The following is a 20,012-nucleotide window of genomic DNA, read 5'->3' on the forward strand; positions in this document are numbered from 1 at the left end:
ATTCAGAATCAGTCAAGGGTCTACCTTCCTCCAGGATGTCCAGAGCAGGAATCTGAGCCCAAATAGACTCCTTTTGGCAAGCAAAGGCAGACCTTGACTCCTTTGACCAGGACTTTAATATGGCCTTCAGTTGTTTAAGCTTCAAAGAGAGAATTCCTCCAGCAGCACCATGGGCATCCAAAGCTTTCCACCAACATTCGGCCATACTCTTGAAGTTTTCAGTCCAGCCAAACATTCTCAAAACGGAACGAATACCCTCAGGCATTTGAATGGGTGTCAAGCAAAATAGGCCAATGATAAGATATAAGCCATTCCAAAGTTTTTATGGCGGTAACAAGATAGGCCCAAAGCCAAGAATCAGAGGCAAGGAATCTGTCCAAATGAGAGAGGGTAGAATAGTCTCACATAGATATAGGATTAAAAAAATCCCATGTTTATTACTTGAAAAGAAGCCTCCTAACTTTGGCTAGTCATTACAGGATGGTCCTGGACCCAACTCATTAGCCACAGAATTTGCTAATCTCGGAATGAGAGACCAAAAACAGTCACAAAGATTGACAAAATCCAAAATTTCAAAAAAGGTATCCCAATATCGCCACGGAGGCACAAAGGCATTCTCACACCAACCAATCACCACCTTGGAGTCTCCCTCAATCAGGATAGGCCCAAAGCAGTGATCTCGAAAGACACAACTCATTAAGAAGGCTTTGAAGCTCGCTGTTGTGGAGTCCGCAATACCGAGAAAGCCGGAAAAGGAAACGATCTGGTTCCCAAGAGAATCACGAATCACGCCGTCGACACCTGCTAAGCCAAGGTTACCGAAAGAAGATTCGTCAAAGTTTTAACATAAGGACACCAGTAGGTGGTGGAGTCCACTCACAGATAACGGGAGGCTTTGAGGAAGTGTGGAGCTGGGCAAGGCACCTCCAATTATTTCTGATGGTAGATCCCGAGAAAGGGGTGAAGGCTTTGTGAGAGTGAAGCCAAATAGCAATATTGTCTGAAATGGTTTCGATGATTCTATCTTGAGTGCTGAATTTGGCATTGAATCTTCTTTGATTGCGCTCTAGCCAAAGACCCCAGGGGATGAATGCGGAGAGGGCAGAGATCATCAATTTCCCGAGACCGGGGACAGGGGTCTCTGCAAGCATTTGGCAAGTGGCGACCAAGTCTCCTAGGAAGCAAAGATGTAGCCCAATTCTGCTAATAATCAACGTCCAAATCTCCCAAGAGCAAGGGCACATGAGAAGCAGGTGCCTAACAGTTTCTTCAGTTGCATGGCAAAAAGGGCAAATGGGGTCAACTCCGAGCTGGCCACGAATTCTGAGATTGTCACTGAGAGAATCTTGTTGCGCCAAACACTCCACATGAAGAATTTTATTTTTGGGGGAGCGCTAAGAGGTCATGTGAACTCTACTGCATGCTTGGGACCACGAGTAATCCCACCTCGAATCACAAGGTAAGCAGAGGAGACTGAGAAGGAGCCACTTTTATTTGGCCACCAGATTAATTTATCTGATTTGTTGGCTTGAATTCTAGCTGGCTGCAAAGCGACCAAAAGGTGGCTGACTTCAAGGCCCTCAAGCTCGGATAGACCACGACGAGGTCGAATGTTCCATCCCCCATTATCAACGACTTCAGAAATGGTAATATTCTTTAGTCTTGAAATTTTGAAGAGGCTAGGGAAGGCGTTCTGAAGTGGCATATCACCCAACCACCAGTCTTCCCAGAATCTGATATGATGGCCATCCCCCACATAGTCGGACAGTTGATGAGAAAATTGGAGTGAGGAGATAGAGAGACCTCCACATAGGAGATAAATGTCTTTTGTTTCCCCCCTCGATCCACCAATTCGAGGAAATGTCGAGCTTTGAAAGCACCATATTTTTCCAGGGTTTGGAGCAAATGAGTTGAGTCTCCAAATCCATTTAAGGAGCAAAGCTTGGTTCATGTCTTTGGAGAGACGGATTCCGAGGCCTCCAAAGCTCTTCGGGAGGCAGACTTCCTCCCAATTGACCAAATGGTGCTTGAAATCAGGGTTGTTTTCTCTCCAGAGAAGTGCTTCTTCATCTTATCCAGTTACTGACAAACCGAGGCTAGGCAAGGCATGAAGGGTAAATAATGGTTTGGAATGCCAGCAATACATGATTTTAAAAGAGTCAACCTTCCAGCCTTGCTAAGCAACCGACCCTTCGACAAAGCAAGCCGCAATTCCATCTTCTCAATGACTGGAGTCTAGAGATCTTTGCAGATACGGCCCGTAAACTGAGGAAAACCGAGGTAAGTACAAGGGGTGGATGAGATTGAGCAACCAAGCACTTCTGCCATTTTTGAGAGGGAGTTTGGGTTTATATTGAACCCAATCAAGGAAGTTTTACTTCAATTTACTTTCTGACCATAACAGATTTTGAAGAGTCACGACACTTTATACATCAGCTAGTGCATCCACCTCCACTGAGTCTTCCAGGGGATGCACAGGACTAGCAAAGGCAGAGGCAGAGGTAGAGACAATTCAGGCCAAGGATGAGGCTAGGGGGATGGAAAATTTGAAAGAAAGTGTTCATTGTGGATGCACAAATCATTACTCGGACAGATGTTAGATCAAATTGGGAAAACCTGCATGGGAAAATTCTATTACACATGACAGTATTGCACCTGTGCTTGATGTCACTGCACTTGTTCCACCTGGTGCCACAAATGAGATGCAACAATTAATTCAACAACAACAACAAATTGCTTAGCGTATGGCACAACTTTCCGTCACATCCCCCATTGCATCTTTAGCATGTACTCCACCTCCCACAGGTATGTCTGCATTTACTGTGAGTCATTCACCATCTTGGGTACTTGATTCAGGAGCAACTAAACATATGTTAGGTATGTCTTCCTTATTCTCTTATTTTAAAGAGTCACTTCTTATTAAACATGTTAATCTTTTTGATAGATCAATTACCCCCGCACAAAGAGTGGGAAGCATTACTTCTGCCTCCTTTCCATCACCTCAGTCCGCCTTGCTTGTTCCTAAATTCCCCTTAAACTTACTGTTTGCCAGTCAAATTGCTAAGTCTATTAATTGTTCTTTAACTTTCTACCCTACTCATTGCGCCTTTCAAGATCTTGTGATGAGGAAAACGATTGGTTCAACTCGTGGGAGTGGACGAGTATATTATTCGGACAGCCATATACCAAATAATACCTTACATGCATTACACACAGCTGATTCACCGTTACAATGGCATCTCAGATTAGGTCATCCATCACCTGCCAAGTTGATTCAAGTAGTTCCAGAATTTCCTTCCAATATTACTTTTCGATGCAAGTCATGACAACTGGGCAAGCATCACCGAAGTTCTTTTTTAGTTTCACCTCATCAGACAAGCAAACTATTTGATCTTGTTCACTCAGACGTTTGGGGTCCTTGTCCTGTGACTAGTCAGTTCGGTCATAGGTATTTTATGTCATTCATTGATGATTTCAACAGATGTACATGGATTTATCTCCTTCGAGAAAAATTTGAAGCCTTTGATGTATTCCAACTTTTTTATAATGAAATAAAGTATCGGTTTCAACCTCAATCAATACCTTGCGTACAGACAATGGCCTTGAGTTTATGAATCAAAAATTTACTTATTTTTACCCCTTTCAAGGGACTATTCATAAGACATCTTGTGTGTTCACTCCACAACAAAATGGAGTAGTTGAACGCAAAAATCATCACTTAAAGTGGCTCAAACTATAATGATTCATATGAATGACCCTGAATCATATTGGGGTGATGTTGTACATACATGTTTTTTTATAAACAAAATGCCATCATCAGTTCTTGATGGTAAAATTCCCATTCAGGTTTTATCTCCTTCTGCACCTCTTTTTCCTGTACCACCACGTGTATTTAGGTGTGTCTATTTTGCTCATATTTTTTAACCATTTAGGGATAAATTGTCTCCTCGTGCTATCAAATGCATATTTTTGGGATACTCTCTGACAAAAAAATGATACAAATGTTTTTGTCCATCTATGAGAAGAACATTAGTATCTGTAGATGTTACGTTTTTTTAGGATGTCCCATTCTTTGAGTCTTCTAGGTCTGAGACAATTTCTATTGAACCCTTAGTTCCTAGTTTTGTCATTCTTGTTCCAGTTGATGATTGTGTTCACCCCACACGTGATGCTCCTATTGAGAATCCACTACAAGTATCTCAACACCGACAACCATTATCTTAGACTACTCCAGACCTCCCTCTCACATTGGACCATGACTCTTCATCATCTCCTGATCCTGAGGTAAGTGATCTACACCTTCTTATTGCTCTTTGGAAGGGTGTTAGGAAAGGTACTCGTCATCCTTTATCTCATTTTGTATCCTTCAACTCCTTGTCTAACAGCTATCGTAAGTTTGTTTTGTCCTTCTCCACTTGCACTATTCCCTCTTCAGTGCAAGATACTCTTTTGTCTCCTCATTGGAAGAAAGTTATGGATGTTGAGATGGAAGCACTGGTTGATAGAGGTACTCGAGAATTATGTAACTTACCTCTAGGAACTGTAGTTGTGGGGTGTAGATGCGTATAGACCATAAAATACAATGGAAAGATATAAAGCTCAACTTATTGCAAAAGGATATACTAAAAATTTTGGAGTAAATGTATTTGAAACTTTCTCTCCAATTGCCCGACTATCTTCTGTTAGAACACTCATATCAGTTGCAGTGAATCAAGGGTGGTCTTTGTTTCAGCTTGATATTAAAAATTGTTTTCTTGTATGGTGATCTGAAGGAGGAGGTGTACATGGAGCTATTTCCAGGGTATGTTGCATAGGAGGAGACGAACAAAGTACGTAGAGTCAAGAAAGCTCTATATGGCTTAAAAAAAAGTCCACAAGCATGGTTTGAAAATTTTAGTCAAGTGGTTATGTCCATGGGATTTCTCAAAAGCCACTGTGATCATTCATTATTTGTTATGAAGAGATCTTATGGGACTATCATCTTACTGCAACTCACTTTCAGACTAAAGATCTAGGTCAACTTAAATACTTTCTGGGTATTGAAGTTGCAAGAAGCAAGGAGGGAATTGTTTTCACTCAGAGGAAATATGTAATAAACATGCTTCAAGAATATGGACTTCTGGGAGCTAAACCAATTGATACACCCATGGAAGTAGGACATAATCTTCATGATGATAACAGTCCAGAATTGAAAGATAAAACAATGTATCGGCGATTAGTGGGCAAACTTATATATGTTATGGTCACCCGATAGGATATCTCTTTTGTGATGAGTGTTGTTAGTGAGTTCATGGAACACCCACGTAAGATCCATCTGGAGGCAGCACAGAGAATTTTAAGATATCTGAAAGGAGTTCCAGGGAAAGGCCTATTCTTTAGGCCTAATGATCACTTGTGAATAGAAGTCTTTTCTAATGTTGATTATGCAAGCTCAAAGCTTGACAAAAAATCAACTACTGGGTACTATGTATTTCTAGGAGGAAACTTAATCAGTTGGAAGAGTAAGAAACAAAATGTTATCACTCGATCTAGCGTAGAAGTAGAATATAGAGCAATGGCTCACAATGTAAGTGAGCTAATGTAGGTGAAATCAGTTGTCCAAGAGTTAGACTTCTTTCTTAGAGATCCTATGTTAATGAATTGTGATAATCAGGCAGTAATCTTCATTACTAGCAATCCAGTGTTTCATGAAAAAACAAAACACGTAGAAGTAGATTGTCATTTCATTAGGGATGCAGTAATGACGAAGGAGGTGACAACCCCATATGTTCAGTTTGGAGATCAACTTGGTGATGTCTTTACTAGAGCGTTGGGGAAGCGCAAGTTTTCAAACTTCTGTGATAAGCTGGGTCTCTTTGACATATTCGCTCCACCTTGACGGAAGTGTTGAAAAACAACTACAAGTTGCAATTTGGTCATTTCACCTGACCTCACTTTTATATTTTGATGTAATCTTGTTCCTTATGTTGAATTATGCTTATAGCCCAGATTTCATGTAAATAGGACATGTAGAGTGGGAGATAAAAGAAGATTAGGGTTTTACTTAAGTGAGGGGCATACTTGTAATTTTTTACTGTTCTACTTAATAAATAAGCCTGGGAATGTGCACGACACCTAAGGCAGTTCAGTTTTTTGAGCCATTCTTTCCACTCTCTCTTCTGCTCTCTCTTTCTTTCTATTTTCATCTCTTCGTATCTCTCCTTACTTCTTACAAGAACAATATGATGCTAACAATGATTTCAGGCTGAAAGCATAAAAAAACCAGATGTCTAATTTAAACAAATGGACTCTATATCTGGTTGAACCAGTTGATAAAACAAGGCCACAGCACCAGATCACTGTCCAGTTTGGGTTTTAAAGCACCACTTATCACCATATGAAATGTTAAACCAGAAGGAATAAAAACTGTATCCTCTATACCTCTTGAGTTATTTGCCTCTGTTTGGTAATGTCTTCAGGAACAGGGTAGCAATTTGCACCAAATGCTTCACATATTTTCAGTATTTTAGATCTAGCCTGCTCTCCTGAAAAAAAAACCACAAATACAGTTTTTTCAACCTGCAAAAACACAAATTTGTTACAACATGAAAGAGGAGGAGGAAGTTAGACTTAGAAAAGCCCAGAAATTTATGCAAACTATTCTTTTTTGAAAATATTGAATATAAGATAAAGAGAGGTAAAAAATGTACAAGGTAAGGGTGCACCTATTTGAAATAAGACTTGTGTGTCACTCAATAAGTATCAATATATCCAATTCTAAGAGTCTCAATACAGTACCCACCAAGACACCCGCTCTTGGTCCAACGAAGCCCAAAACAACCAGTACGTACTAAAAGAAAAGAAAATACAAAATGTACACAGTGGCCAGTAATGCCTAAACTTGATCAAGAAAGAGAGAATCCAACCACCAGCCCTTGTCAGGTAATTCCACTCTTCACCAAGAAATCAGCTGTATAATTGGCTCCATCAGAGAAAGACTGCCCAAAAACATGAAGCATGGAGCTAATGCTTGCAATTTCTTCAAAGAATGGTAGAAGACACCATGGTGGTAAAGTGTATTCCCTAAACCCCACCCTTGACAACCATGGAATCCTCTCACACCAGTTCTATGTCAGTCAAAGCAGAATCAATCACTCCAAATTAACACAGAGTATACAGGAAGGATCCTCCTATGCATACTCTGACCAGCCATTCTCCACAGGTGGGTTACCCATTGAGCTACCACCAAAAATGAACCACCTCATTCTTAGAATTTGAGGAGGTCACCGCTGAACTCAAATTGCCTCTAGCAACAATACTAAATGGATGATGTGACTGCAAGAACTAGCTGGTCCACAAAAGGGTATAATGGATTATCCTTTTTTTATCAAGTTCTTCTCTCAAAGGCTATTTTCCCCTCTTATGACTTTTCCCCAGATAATTTCACCAATATTATTTTCCAAATAATAGAACTACTTTTCTCCACAATAAATTAGTGAGTGGCTGGAGCAAAGCATGAAAAAAGAGAGGGAAGATGCAAGTAAAACGACCTCCAAAATTAGTAAGAAAGACAAACCTACTCTATAGTTAGCAAGAAGAAGAATTTGCAATATTTGTCATATAGCAGTCTCTAGACTTTTGATTCTACAATCATCAGAAGAATTTATATAGAAATAGAAGACAACAAACCATTTCAGTAGATACTGTGTCCATCACTTTCACATCCACGGGTGCCCGATGGAAGAGCATATTACCCCTCGTAGCACGAAAAAGCATTCTTTCAAATCTTAAAGCTTTTGATTTACATAATATTCCACTAATAAATCTCAGTCCAGCTGTACTTGGTGGTTGAGGTTGCATTTCCTGTCATTTATTCGTGTTTCAATAGATGACTTTACCCCCTTCATATTTATGACACAAATCATTTAAAGAAAGGGAAAATGAAAAAAAGGAAGACCTTTTCAAGTAAAGATGCATTCTCTGAATAGTCTTCTTTGGCATATATATTTTCATCTAATTCTGTCTCCTCTGCAGATGCAGGGCTCTTAGCTGAAACAAGGAAGCCACCTGCCTGGAATCAAATGTAGGTGAAGGCACAATACAGACCATATAAACAGGACAAATGAAGTCAAATATTATGGAGAAAAATGCAAGTGAAAAAATATTGGAAATACATCCGAAAAGAGAAAAATATTTGTCAACATAATTACTGATGGTTATATATTGAGATTTGAACCCTCGTGAGTACAAAAATTCAGAAAGTAAGTTGCACACAATAACTGAACAAGAATATCTGAAAAAACGAAACAACTCTCAGATGTAGCACATGAAGCACTGGCAACTCAACTTATTGAAAGACCACTGTTGGAGAACTAGGAGCTTCATCACAAAAGAAATTTTCTTTCTTTATGCAAAGAAAGAAGACAAAAGGGGAAAGAGACAGAGAAATCACAGGAGTACCTTCTGCACAACCAACTTGAATTCCAGAAGTTCATTATAAGTTTGCCGCAGCTTATCACTATTTGCATTCATTTCAAGAAGCTCAGTTTCATGTTCCGCAAGTTGGGACTGGGAGAGAAGGGGGAGAGAGGGACAGGGAGACAGAGAACAAGTAGAGGTCCTTATTAGCTTGCATCTACAATGATTTTATCCAGAAAGAAAGATAACAGAATAAACATTGAAATATGCACCTCTAGTTCCTCCAAATCAATATTTTGCTGCATAGGAGGATGGCCAGAAGAAAGTACCCCAGCCTTACTGATTTGATCTTTGAAAAAGCGTAACTTCCGTGACATCTCCGCACATCGTTTAACCTGTCAAGTAGCTGTCAGCAAATCCTAAGTGCACCACAGGAACATAATGTGGAGAGTAAACTCCTCAGAGTTAAACTTTGTTATTCAAAATTTTATTCACTTAAATATTCTTTTGAAGTTTCTTCAGATGTTCAATAGTCATATGAGGGGATTTATGGGTCTTTGTAGTGAGGTCTTGGGTTCAAGTCTCATTGGGGGTATTAGGTGTAGTGTGTGTGTAATCAAAATTCAAAAACTAATAATCATAAATGGGGGTATTAGGTGTAGTGTGTGTGTAATCAAAATTCAAAAACTAATAATCATAAAAGATAAAAATAAAAATCTCACAAAATTGACTGAAATTCATTTGACCACCCCGAGTCCTACTAAGTGTCCTATGGGGGTATGGTACCAGGGCAGGCCCAATCATCCCATCCCCACCCGACAGAGGGGGAGGGGGAGGCCCTCTCTTCCAGTCCTGCATAGTTAAGAGAAGAGAGGTCACCTCCCCTCTGCCCACTCCTCTCTCCCATCCCAGCATAACTGGGAGAGGAGAGGTGGCCACTACCTCCCCTCTACCCTGCATACAGATCCTCCTTTTTGTATTAAAAAAATAGTGTGAGGAAGTGGAGCTTCCTACCCCTTCCTCCCTGCTCTATGAAGGAAAAGGGCTAGAGAACAGAATGGAGCTGCCCTCCCTTCACTCTCTCTGTACGCAGGCAGGGGCTCCTCTTTGTACGCAGAGAGAGAGAGAGAGAGAGAGAGAAGCCCCCCCCCCCCCCCCCCCTCTCCTACAAACAAGGGGAGCAGGCAGGGCCCAACTCCCCTCCCTCTGGCACTTTCTTGCCCAGGTGAGAAAGATAAAGAGAGGAGAAAAGACTTTCCCCCTCATTCTGCCAATGAAATCCATTGCTGAACCTCGCCCTGAACCCAGGCTTTTCTCCTAACCCCATCCCTACTCCACAGAGTGGGATGGGTTCTCTATCTCCAAATCAGGCAGAGCAGGGCAGGGTGAGTTCCCTATTTAATCTACTTGGCACCATCCCTACCTAAGACATCAAATTCCTAATGTTGACTTATAGCAACATTATTCGAGAAAAAAATCATACAACTCTAGCTTTTATATAGAAGCTAAAACTGGAATCTTGTAAACTATAACTCCTGACAAACTTATTCTATGATGATAACCTGAATAAAAGAGAATATAAGTCAGGAAAACATCCAGATGTTATGACTAAATAAGAACAGCTCCCGAGCCAAACCTGATTCACAAACGTTCTCTGAAAAGGGCTTTTATCAGCATTCAACTGCCAAAGTGAAAATTAGGACATCTGATAAGTAAAAAAATAGAAAATACAAAAACACAAATCAAGCATGAAGATGTATATTGGATATGAAGCATCTAAAAGTAACTGCATTTAGATGCTTTTCTAATAAAGAAATTGCAAGCTAAATTAGATTATGAAAGTTTTTTCATTCATTTTGTGTGAATATGTATTTCATGGTTAATACACTTCGAAGAGAGGCTAGATCAATTCTCCAACAAGATTAATAGAAGATCATATGCAAATATCACTATGATTATTAGCCTAGAAAATGACAATATATGATCCTGAAAATGTCCAGCGTGAGGGAGTGTAATTTGGTGAAGACACCAAATATAATATCAAACATATACAAATAACTTTTTTTTTCTTTTCTTTTTTCCTTTTTTTTTTAGTGGTTGATGAATTAATAAGGTCAACATGTGTTGGCCCACAGATAAGTTGCTCACTAGTGCAATTAGACCCACATTTCTTTTGTCTTGAAATTGTAGGATCTTAATACATTTAATCCTGTCTGCAGGTTTTTGTTCTGTGCACATTTTCTACTAAAATGAGACAACAGAATGGAACCTGACATACATCAGCGTGGAACATGGTATTACTTGGTTCACTTCAGATCTCATCCGGATCATAGGTTGGATGTTCTCACCAAAGAGAGAACCTACCACGGGTTAGCAGAGAACAGATTGATGGTAACTTTTTTTTCGGAACTATAGGTAATTGGAAGTGCTGGAACCTAACATAACAGATATGATAAAAACTCTCATTGATAAACATGTCAATCAATAAATAGAATTCAGAATTTACAATTTTGCTAGCATAGCGAACACTTTCTCCCGGCGAATTTTTACACTTCTACCCATTTAGTCAAACATTTATCCGCTGCCCACTTCTCTCCATTCAATGTAAACCAGAACGTTATACAATGTACTAAAACTAGTTCCCCCGTGTAGATCTCATCAAAATTCATATACATGCGGCCCGACGAACCAATAACCGGTAAAAGAGGTAAAGAAAAATTATTGTCAGTAAATAAAACATAAAAAAAGCAAGATCCCAATCACCAAAACATCGAAGTAGCCAATACAAAACAGTATGCCAACCAAAGAGACGGGATAGCAAAATTTACCCACCAAAATAGATCTTAAATGGTGAGAGATATAAGATATGGCATTCTTACGTCCTTGAATTGGATGATTCCGAGTTCGCCGAGGTAAGTAATGGCTCTGTGAGCAGTCTCCGCGGGGATGATAAGCTGAACAAAGCTCATCTTCTCCGAGCGAAGAAAATCCATTTCCGGCAAATCCTCGAAAGACCGCATTTTCCATCAACCGGAGGAGATCTCCAAGGCAACTCGTTTCAATTTTCCTGCATCTCAACTGCCATTGGAACGGAGAGAAAAGAAAAATTCCCGTCACTTTCACGATGGTAAGCAATTTGCCTTGGCAGAAAAAAAGAATCGAGGCACCAAATGCTGATTAAGAACTCCACTGGGATTCTCCCCGATTAACGATTAATACCGTCAGACCCACAAAGATAGCCACGCATTTCCAATGGACAACATGCGGGTCGGTTCAGTTCAGAGAAACCGCTGCGCGTGAACCGACCCGACAGACACTCCATGGTTGACCAAAAGTTCAACGCAAAAAACGACGGTTTGCTAACCCCTTTTGTCGGTCAAGGGTCGAGCCAAATTTATTTCCCCACATACTTATCAAACATAGTCCAGATACAAATTGATATATACAATATCAAATATAGTCCAGACCAACCATGTGGTGCGTATCCACACTAACTACTTTGGTCAAATTTCAAGTTTACCCATGGTCTCTTACATTGACCCTTTAAAATAGGATTATTTGCTCGAGTTTCTAAGTATTATCAATTTTTAAATACGAACCTTAGTCCATATGTGCACTAACCCTTTAATTTAATCATATTTCATTTTTATTTTATTTTTTTATTTCATATATTCATGATTATTTTTAGATTTTTATCATTTATTAATATTTATTATAAGTACAATGAAGTATTTTTTACCATTTATTAATATTTTGTTTAATTGCATTCCCTTTCATGAGACAGTAGTTGGTAGAATTATTCCAAGTCTTTCTGCTGGGAAAGAAAAAAAAAGGGGATTAATTAGGAAAGAGCTCCTAAGAGGAGAGGGATGACTCGACCTCGGATTAAATACAAGTGAACCAGGTGAACTAGAGCGAGCAGGAGGAGCAAGCAAATAGAGGCCTCTCATCCGATCCACCTCTAGCAGTTAAAGGCAGGTATTCATAACCGATCTTTGATCCGCCGATTCAAGCAATGAAGCTACCAGTGGGATAAGCATGAATGAGCCGATACCTCCCTGACCGAAACCCGCCGACAGATGACATCAAATTACAGATGAGCCCCATCCACCGAGATGAGTCACATTTAAATTTAAGGTCGTCCGATCGATATCGATGAATTCTTACGCCTTACGCCGATTTAGGAGTGGTTGAAGCCATTATAATATAATGAAGCAAATTATTTTCATGAATAATGTAACTTTTTGTAATGAAAAAAGTTAGGTTTGTTGGTAGATGGGCCCAAGCCTACCCGAACAAGGAAGGCCCACACATCCATGTCGAAGATGGGCTCAAGGCCCACTTAACAAGGAGAAGGCCCAGAGGCCCACTTTGATAGAATTATAGTAAATAAAGAGTCATATCATAGAGATAACATTGATGTAATTAGTTTATATTTTAGGGACATAATTATAATATTATAGGATGAAGGGTTAGGACATAAATCCATAACCTCTTCTTCCTCTTGTTTTCTCCCAATGAGTCCCTCTCTCTTTTTCTCCATGACCTAAATCCATGTAGTCCTGAAAATCAACATGGTAGTAGAACATTGATTTTCAGGACATGTAGCTATGGTTTTCAGGATTCAAAAAACCCATTATGTTTTCTCATATTGATGATTCGTTTTTTTTTTCCATAGTCGGTGAAACTTCTTTTTAAAATTTTGTTGCTCGTTTTCTCCTTGATCAGAAAAATTAAAAGCTTGGTGAAAGATGTTTGATAATACCATGTCAAGTTCCGAGCATGGGTCTTTAGACTAAGCTCAACTCGGCCGCAACTCGACCGTGGAGGAGTTCTACTCCGAAGGGCAGCCTAGGAGGAAAGTAATGGGCAAACATAAGTCCATAGGAGCATTCCTGGGAACTAGGAAGGCTTAGGACATAAGTAACCTCTTCTTCATCATGTTTTCTCCCAATGAGTTCCTCTTTTGTTTTTCTCCATGAGTTAAGTCCATGGAGTCCTAAAAATCAGCAAGGTTTAAGAAAGGTTCATTGGACTTAAATAAAACCTCCTTTGGTTCACTTTTAAATATAACTAGTGCAAACCTTTTAAAGATGAGGATAAATTAACTATTTAATTCTATAAAATTAAATTCTTAATAAACAAAAGGCCCATTTCTTCTAAATTTATGTAATATTTATTAGATGCCCATAACATTGGTAGACTCGAGTCTAACCACATTTTCCTCAATTTTAAATACAACCATTGGACTTGATTTTAACTATTTAATTATATAATAGGATTGCATTCCTAATAAACAAAAAGACCCACTTCTCCTAGGATGGCTACTTTTCTTCTAGTGAAGGCAATACTCCCGTCTTCCTCTTCTACCTCTTTGGTGAGAGAGAATAGGAGAAAAGGAGAACAAGGGGGGTTCCCTCTAGCTTTGTTTTGGTCATGGCCATGAGGACATCATTGCTCCTTGAAAGGGAGGGGTGCCCCCTCTCCCTTTATCTATGTAGTGAGGGTGCATAAGCTTTAGGAGAGGCCCATGCACTACTCCTCTACATAAAAAGGAGGGGTGTGCCTCTCCTTCATTGGTGTTGAAAAAGAGGAGGGAGTAACTTCCCCTTGATGTGATATTTTTTCAACACAAAGGAGGGGAAGGGGCTTTCCCCTCCGGGGCATGACATGGTTCTCCCCTATCACATAGGGAAGTGGTGGGTTTCTCAAGAATCTGACACATATCAGGCTGCCTAAATCATATACATTATGGTCTTATTGAGCTGCATATTGGGTTTTCAAAGGTTGTAACCTCATACGTGGGGTTAAAAAAATGTAATAAATTACTCAAATTTATTTTACTTTCAAATATAAATATATACATACATATACATACATACAGAGGGTTGATCTAATATGAAAAGCCGTTTGGTGCGAAACGGCTATCTTAGTCGTTCAATCAACGGCTATCATGATCGAACGACTGTATATATATATATATATATATTATAAAATTAAATATTATTGTAATGGAGTAACTTGTTGTGGACGTAAAAGGGAATTGGTCAATGAAACAGTGTGATTGTTGACAACACTATAACACAAAGAAAATTACAAGTGATTTTAAGTCCTATCTCTAGTGACCATCTAACTCGATCTCCACAACAAATTCAGATCACCTTTGTAGAGGAAGTTAGTTGATTCCGTTTTGATGTCTTTGGTAATCTTCCTATGATGTTTGGACAAGGATTTTGGTCTTGTGCTTACTTATGGAGGATGAGTGTCAACAGAGTAACAACAAAAATGATATACTTGTTGTGACTCCTATTAAAAGAAAAGAAGAAGAGTCACATACTTGTAATTTATCTTATGATTCAATTTTTATTTTCAGCCCTCTTGTTAAAAGGGTATTTAAGAAATGTTTCAACTAACGTGACTATTTAAAGCCTAAGGGGAAGAATTGGGGCTTCACTTTGAAACCCTAATCCATTCTCGCTTTCTCCACTCACTCGAGTTTCTCTCCTTTTCTATGTCCTTAACACTCTTTTCTCCTCCTTCAGTATTCACTCTCTTCTCTCTTCTTCTCATATTCTTTTTCCTCAAAGGCTTCTTAAGGTTAAGATAATGGAATGTGTAGAATTTAGGATCCCATGTGGAGGACTTTAGATCGACGAAGAAGAACAACAACAACAAAGGAAGGAGAGGAGAAGGAGAAGGAGAAAAACCAAGATGGAGAGAGTTTGGATTAAGGGAGAAGAAGATGCGCCAACCAAGTGAGGAGGGAGGCTGGACAAATTTCTTGAGAAAAGAGGGGAGAGCTTCAATGCTCTACCTCTTAGCCAATGCCTTTATTTATAGCTTTACAATGCCCTTAGGGCTACAACTTGATAAAAAAAGAGACAAAAAAAGAGACATAAAACAAATAAGTATTTACACATTTATGCCATCTTTATAGAAAGTATCATTTTTTACCCATATGCCACCACTTAGACGTGTAGGCTTACTAGCCTTGAGCTTGTGGGCTTGAGCCCATCTTCCAACACTCCCCCTCAAGCTGGAGGAGAAAAAACATAGATACCCTACTTACCACATATAAAGGATAGGATTTTAGAGGTAACTGGTTTAGTGATGATATCTACTACTTGCTCTTGAGATGAAACATGTTTGAAGGAGATTATTCCTGCTTGAAACTTCTCCCGTATAAAGTGATAATCCACCTCAATGTGTATAGTCCTTTCATGGAAGACTAAATTTGAAGTAATATGAATGGTTTCTTGGTTATCACAATGTTGACCTATGGGACCTCCTTTATAAAATCCTAATTCGGTAAGAAGGGTCTTGATCCACAAGAATTCACTAACTGTGTGGGCCATAGCTCTGTATTTTGCTTCGGTACTAGACCTTGCAACCATATTTTGCTTCTTACTTTTCCATGTACCCAAGTTTCCTCTAACAAGAGTGTAATATCCAAACGTAGACTTCCTATCATCAGGTGATCCAGCCCAATATGCATATGAGAAGCCTTCTATGTTGAAGTGCGAATGTTTTTTATAAAGTAATCATCTTCCCGGAGCTCCTTTTAGGTATCATAATATTCTCACCACACTTACAACATATGATATGTCTGGTCTAGTTACCGTGAGATAGATCAATTTTCCCACAAGTCTTTGATATTTGCCAATATCAATATCTTCTCCAGTCGTTGCACATAATTTTACATTTGTATCCATTGGTGTGTCAACTGGTCGACACCCCTCCATTCATATTTCGTCGAGGAGGTCCAAGATATATTTTCTCTTAGACAATATTATCCCATGTTTGGATTGAAGAACTTCTATGCCCAAAAAAATAATTACACAATCCCATATCTTTAGTTTTGAATTCTTGACATATCATATTTTTCACTTCATGTATGCTATGTGTGTCAACTGGTCGATACCCCTTCATTCATGTTTCTTTGAGGAGGTCCAAGATATATTTCCGTTGAGACAATATTATCCCATGTTTGGATTGAAGAACTCTATGCCCAAAAAAATACTTAAACAATCCCAGATCTTTAGTTTTGAAATCCTGACATATCATATTTTTCACTTCCTATATGCTATGTGCATCATTGTCGGTTAAGATAATATCATCAACACATACAGCTAATAATATTTTTTCTTTGACAGTATCTTTAAAATATACCAAATGATCTACCGAGCACCAATAAAAACTAAATCGTAGAAGCGCTTGGCTAAATTTATCAAACCAAGCTCGAGGGGACCATTTAAGCCCATATAAGGATTTTTGTAACCTGTACACCAACTCCCCCTCAACCACATAACCTAGTGGTTGAACCATATAAATTTTCTCACGTATATCACCATTTAAGAAGGGATTTTTTACATCGAGTTGATATACGGGCCATGATGAGTTAGCAGTAAGAGATAAAAGGATACGTACCAAATTTAATTTTGCAACAGGAGACACAGTCTCCTCATAATCTATCCCATAACACTGAGTGTATCCTTTAGCAATGAGTTGGGATTTAAGGCAAGCAACAAACCCATTCGGGTTATGTTTAACCAAAAAAACCCATTTACAATCGACCAGTTTTTTTCCTTTTGGAACGATGCTAAGTACCAGGTTTGATTCTCATATAAGGCGTGTATTTCTTCATCCATAGCCGCCTTCCATTTTGGATGCTTCAAGGCATCATGATAGGACTATGGAATAGAATTAGAAGAAAGAGATGCAAGGAATTGAGAGCAATCGAAAGACAAACGATGGTCGGGCATAAAGTTGGAGATAGGGTGAGAAGTAGTACAGGAATGACATTCATTTCTTAAATCAATAGGCCGAGTATCAAATTTTGGCCCAAACATATGAGGGGAAGGACTTATTTCGGGTGGATTCGACAACTCCACAGGTGAGGTCGTGGCTGGTGCTTTAGGGGGTTGAGTAATATCGACATTGAAAGGCACAAGTGGACAATGAGTGGTAGGAGGAAATGTCAACCCTGGAGGAGCATCATGCGAGGAGTAGAAGGAGGTGTCCTCAAAGAAGGTCACATCCCGAGATACAAGCATCCTCCAAATGGTAGGATTGTAACAGACATATCTTTTCTGGGTGCGAGAGTACCCCAAAAAATACACCTCGTAGAACGTGGAACAAGCTTACTCTTTTTTGGGGAAGTGACATGTACAAAACATGTACATCAAAAAACCTTAGGAGGAAGAGAAAAGGGATCTTCACCATGAAATAAAACAAAGTAAGGAGTATTATTTCTAAGAACAGATGAAGGTAACCTATTGATAAGAAAATAGGCCATAAGTGTTGCATGAGGCCAATAAAAGTAGGGTACCTTCATGGAGTAGAGGAGGCTCTAAGCAACTTCAAGAAGGTAACGATTCTTTCTTTCAGTAACACCATTCTGTTGAGGGGTATAGGCACACAATGTTTGATGGATAAGCCCATTACCCTCATAGAATGATTGGAACTCACTTGATAAGTATTCCTTAGCATTATCAGACCTAAGGATTTGAATTTTCTTTCCAAATTGAGTCAACACCATAACATGCAAGGTTTTAAAAATAGGAAGGATTTTAGATCATTCTTTAAATAGATATAACCAAGTGATTCGGGTAAAGTCATCAACAAATGTAACAAAGTATTGAACTTGAGAAATATTAGAGATACACAAAGCCCATACATTCGAGTGTACTAAAGCAAAAGGAGCAACACTTGTAGTTGTAAGGTGAGGAGAATATCTACTCGTATGGTGTTTACTTAATTGACAAACCTCACAATTGAAAGTAGAAAGCGAATTTAACGAAGGAAGTAAATGACGAAGTGAAGATGCAGACGAATGGCCAAGCTGGTTGTAAAAAGTTGTGTTTCGATGTAGTGGATGATAGGGCAGCTAATGGCAGAAGAGTGAAGTAGTACAAACCCCCTTTTTCATGGCCGCCACCAATCACCCATTTCGTAGTTAGATCCTGAAATGTACAAGAAGAGGGTGCGAAGGTAACAAAGCAATTCAATTTTTTTGTTATTTGACTAACCGAATGCAAATTTAAAGGAAATTGAGGGACAAACAAAACATCTTGAAGAGGGATAGAAGATGTAAGAGATGAGGAACCCTTGCCTAGTACCTTGGTTTGGGTACCACTAGCAATAGTAACAAATTTACGGGGAAGACATGGAGATAAGGAATGAAGTATGTGTTTGTTACCTGACAGATGTTTGGAAGCCGCAGAGTCGATGATCCAATAGGAGGAAGATGACGAGGAAGAAAGCATGCCTGAGACAATGGTGGTAGTAGTAGTAGGTAACTGTGGAAAGGAGAACTCTATTAGAGACTTCATCTTCTGAAATGCTGCATAGTCTTCAGTAGTGAGAGTCACTTTCCCGGTTTGGGAGTCAACCTTTTCTTCTCGTTTATCAACATTAATGGAAGCGGGGTTAGTCGTGGCCCAATCAAGTTTGCCATGAAGTTTCCTACAAGGTTTCACAAAGTGGTTCTGACCACCACAGTAAGTGAAAAAGTGAGGCACAGTGAAGGAATGGGTCAGACCCATTCTACCACCTCTATTGTGAGCCCCTCTAATATTTCTATCGCGTCCTAGGTATGAGGATGATGTACCCCTATTGCCGGAGTACATAGCTAATGGACCATCAATGGGGGAAGTCAGAGATGGATATGGGATTTGTAGCAACGTGGCACTGATGTCGTTGAAGGATGGAAGAGCGGAGGAGCTAAGAAGCTGGGTCTTAGCAACCTCAAGGTGGGGCTAGATATTTGTCAAGCAAATGGCAGTTGCTAAGGCCATCGTTGCCTTTCTTGATCTACAATGTTTATTGAATATGGCTTAGCGATTTTTCATTCTTGGAGAAGGCCCCGAACTCGAGCAAAAAACTCATGAATGTTATCTCTTTGTTTAGTATTCAGCATACTCTGTAAGACATCGAATAATTTTTGTAAGGAGGTCGTACAGGAGTATAGCTTCGTAATTGTGTTCCAAATGTCCTTGGCTATTTCCAAGTGGACCACATTGTTAGCTACATGTTGTTCTATGCTATTGATGAGCCAATTAATAACCTGGTTATCATTTTTAACCCACTTGAGGTAGGCTACATCTTCTTCATCAATTGGAGGAGGGAGTTCGATTACGTGACTGAGAAGATCATGAGTAATGAGAACCTTCCGTATCGATTGTGACTTGCTAAGATAATTTGAGAGACCTCTTAATGAGATTGTAGTAATTCGGAGTATGTCACTCTTACTACTTGCATGCCCAATCTCCATCTTGAGGCAATTCAAAGGCCGAGGTCAATTGCAAGGGGCATCTTCAAATAACAATTACTCAATGTAATTTGAAGAAACCGTTGACCAAATCAGGCACCGACAATGGAAGGAATAAAAATTTTCCATGAGAGCAAGCACCAAATCATCAAGGAATTTGTGCTTTTGTGGGGACAAGATCCAGCCATCACTCAATTCCTCTTATATTCTTATAGAAAAACAAAGAGGAGAGGATAGATGCAAACTCTTATGCCTTAATCCAAACTTCAACACAAACCATGGGCAAACATGTGAGAACCACTGTCTTCTTTAGAGATACTTAGAGGCAAATCAGAACTCTAGGAAG

At 39.3% G+C, this 20,012-nt stretch overlaps 1 protein-coding gene across 1 annotated transcript in view; it reads right to left on the reverse strand.

Annotated features, from left to right (window-relative positions):
• Nucleotides 1–11,556, reverse strand: part of LOC137965854 (V-type proton ATPase subunit a1-like) — a 45,959-nt gene extending 34,403 nt beyond the window's left edge. The window contains exons 1-7 of the mRNA XM_068812221.1: nt 11,277–11,556; nt 10,034–10,078; nt 8,670–8,792; nt 8,440–8,547; nt 7,937–8,050; nt 7,669–7,842; nt 6,421–6,558 (exon numbers count right to left, since the gene is read on the reverse strand). Coding sequence (XP_068668322.1) covers nt 6,421–6,558; nt 7,669–7,842; nt 7,937–8,050; nt 8,440–8,547; nt 8,670–8,792; nt 10,034–10,078; nt 11,277–11,417 — 843 coding nt within the window. The 5' untranslated portion in view covers nt 11,418–11,556. The remainder of the gene's footprint in view (nt 1–6,420; nt 6,559–7,668; nt 7,843–7,936; nt 8,051–8,439; nt 8,548–8,669; nt 8,793–10,033; nt 10,079–11,276) is intronic.
• Between the last annotated feature and the right edge of the window lie 8,456 nt (nt 11,557–20,012).

The sequence above is a fragment of the Aristolochia californica genome, unplaced genomic scaffold, assembly GCF_029961685.1.
Source record: "Aristolochia californica isolate CCGP_79_NKW_82.1479 unplaced genomic scaffold, dmAriCali1.0.hap1 SCAF_5, whole genome shotgun sequence".
Taxonomy (NCBI): domain Eukaryota; kingdom Viridiplantae; phylum Streptophyta; class Magnoliopsida; order Piperales; family Aristolochiaceae; genus Aristolochia; species Aristolochia californica.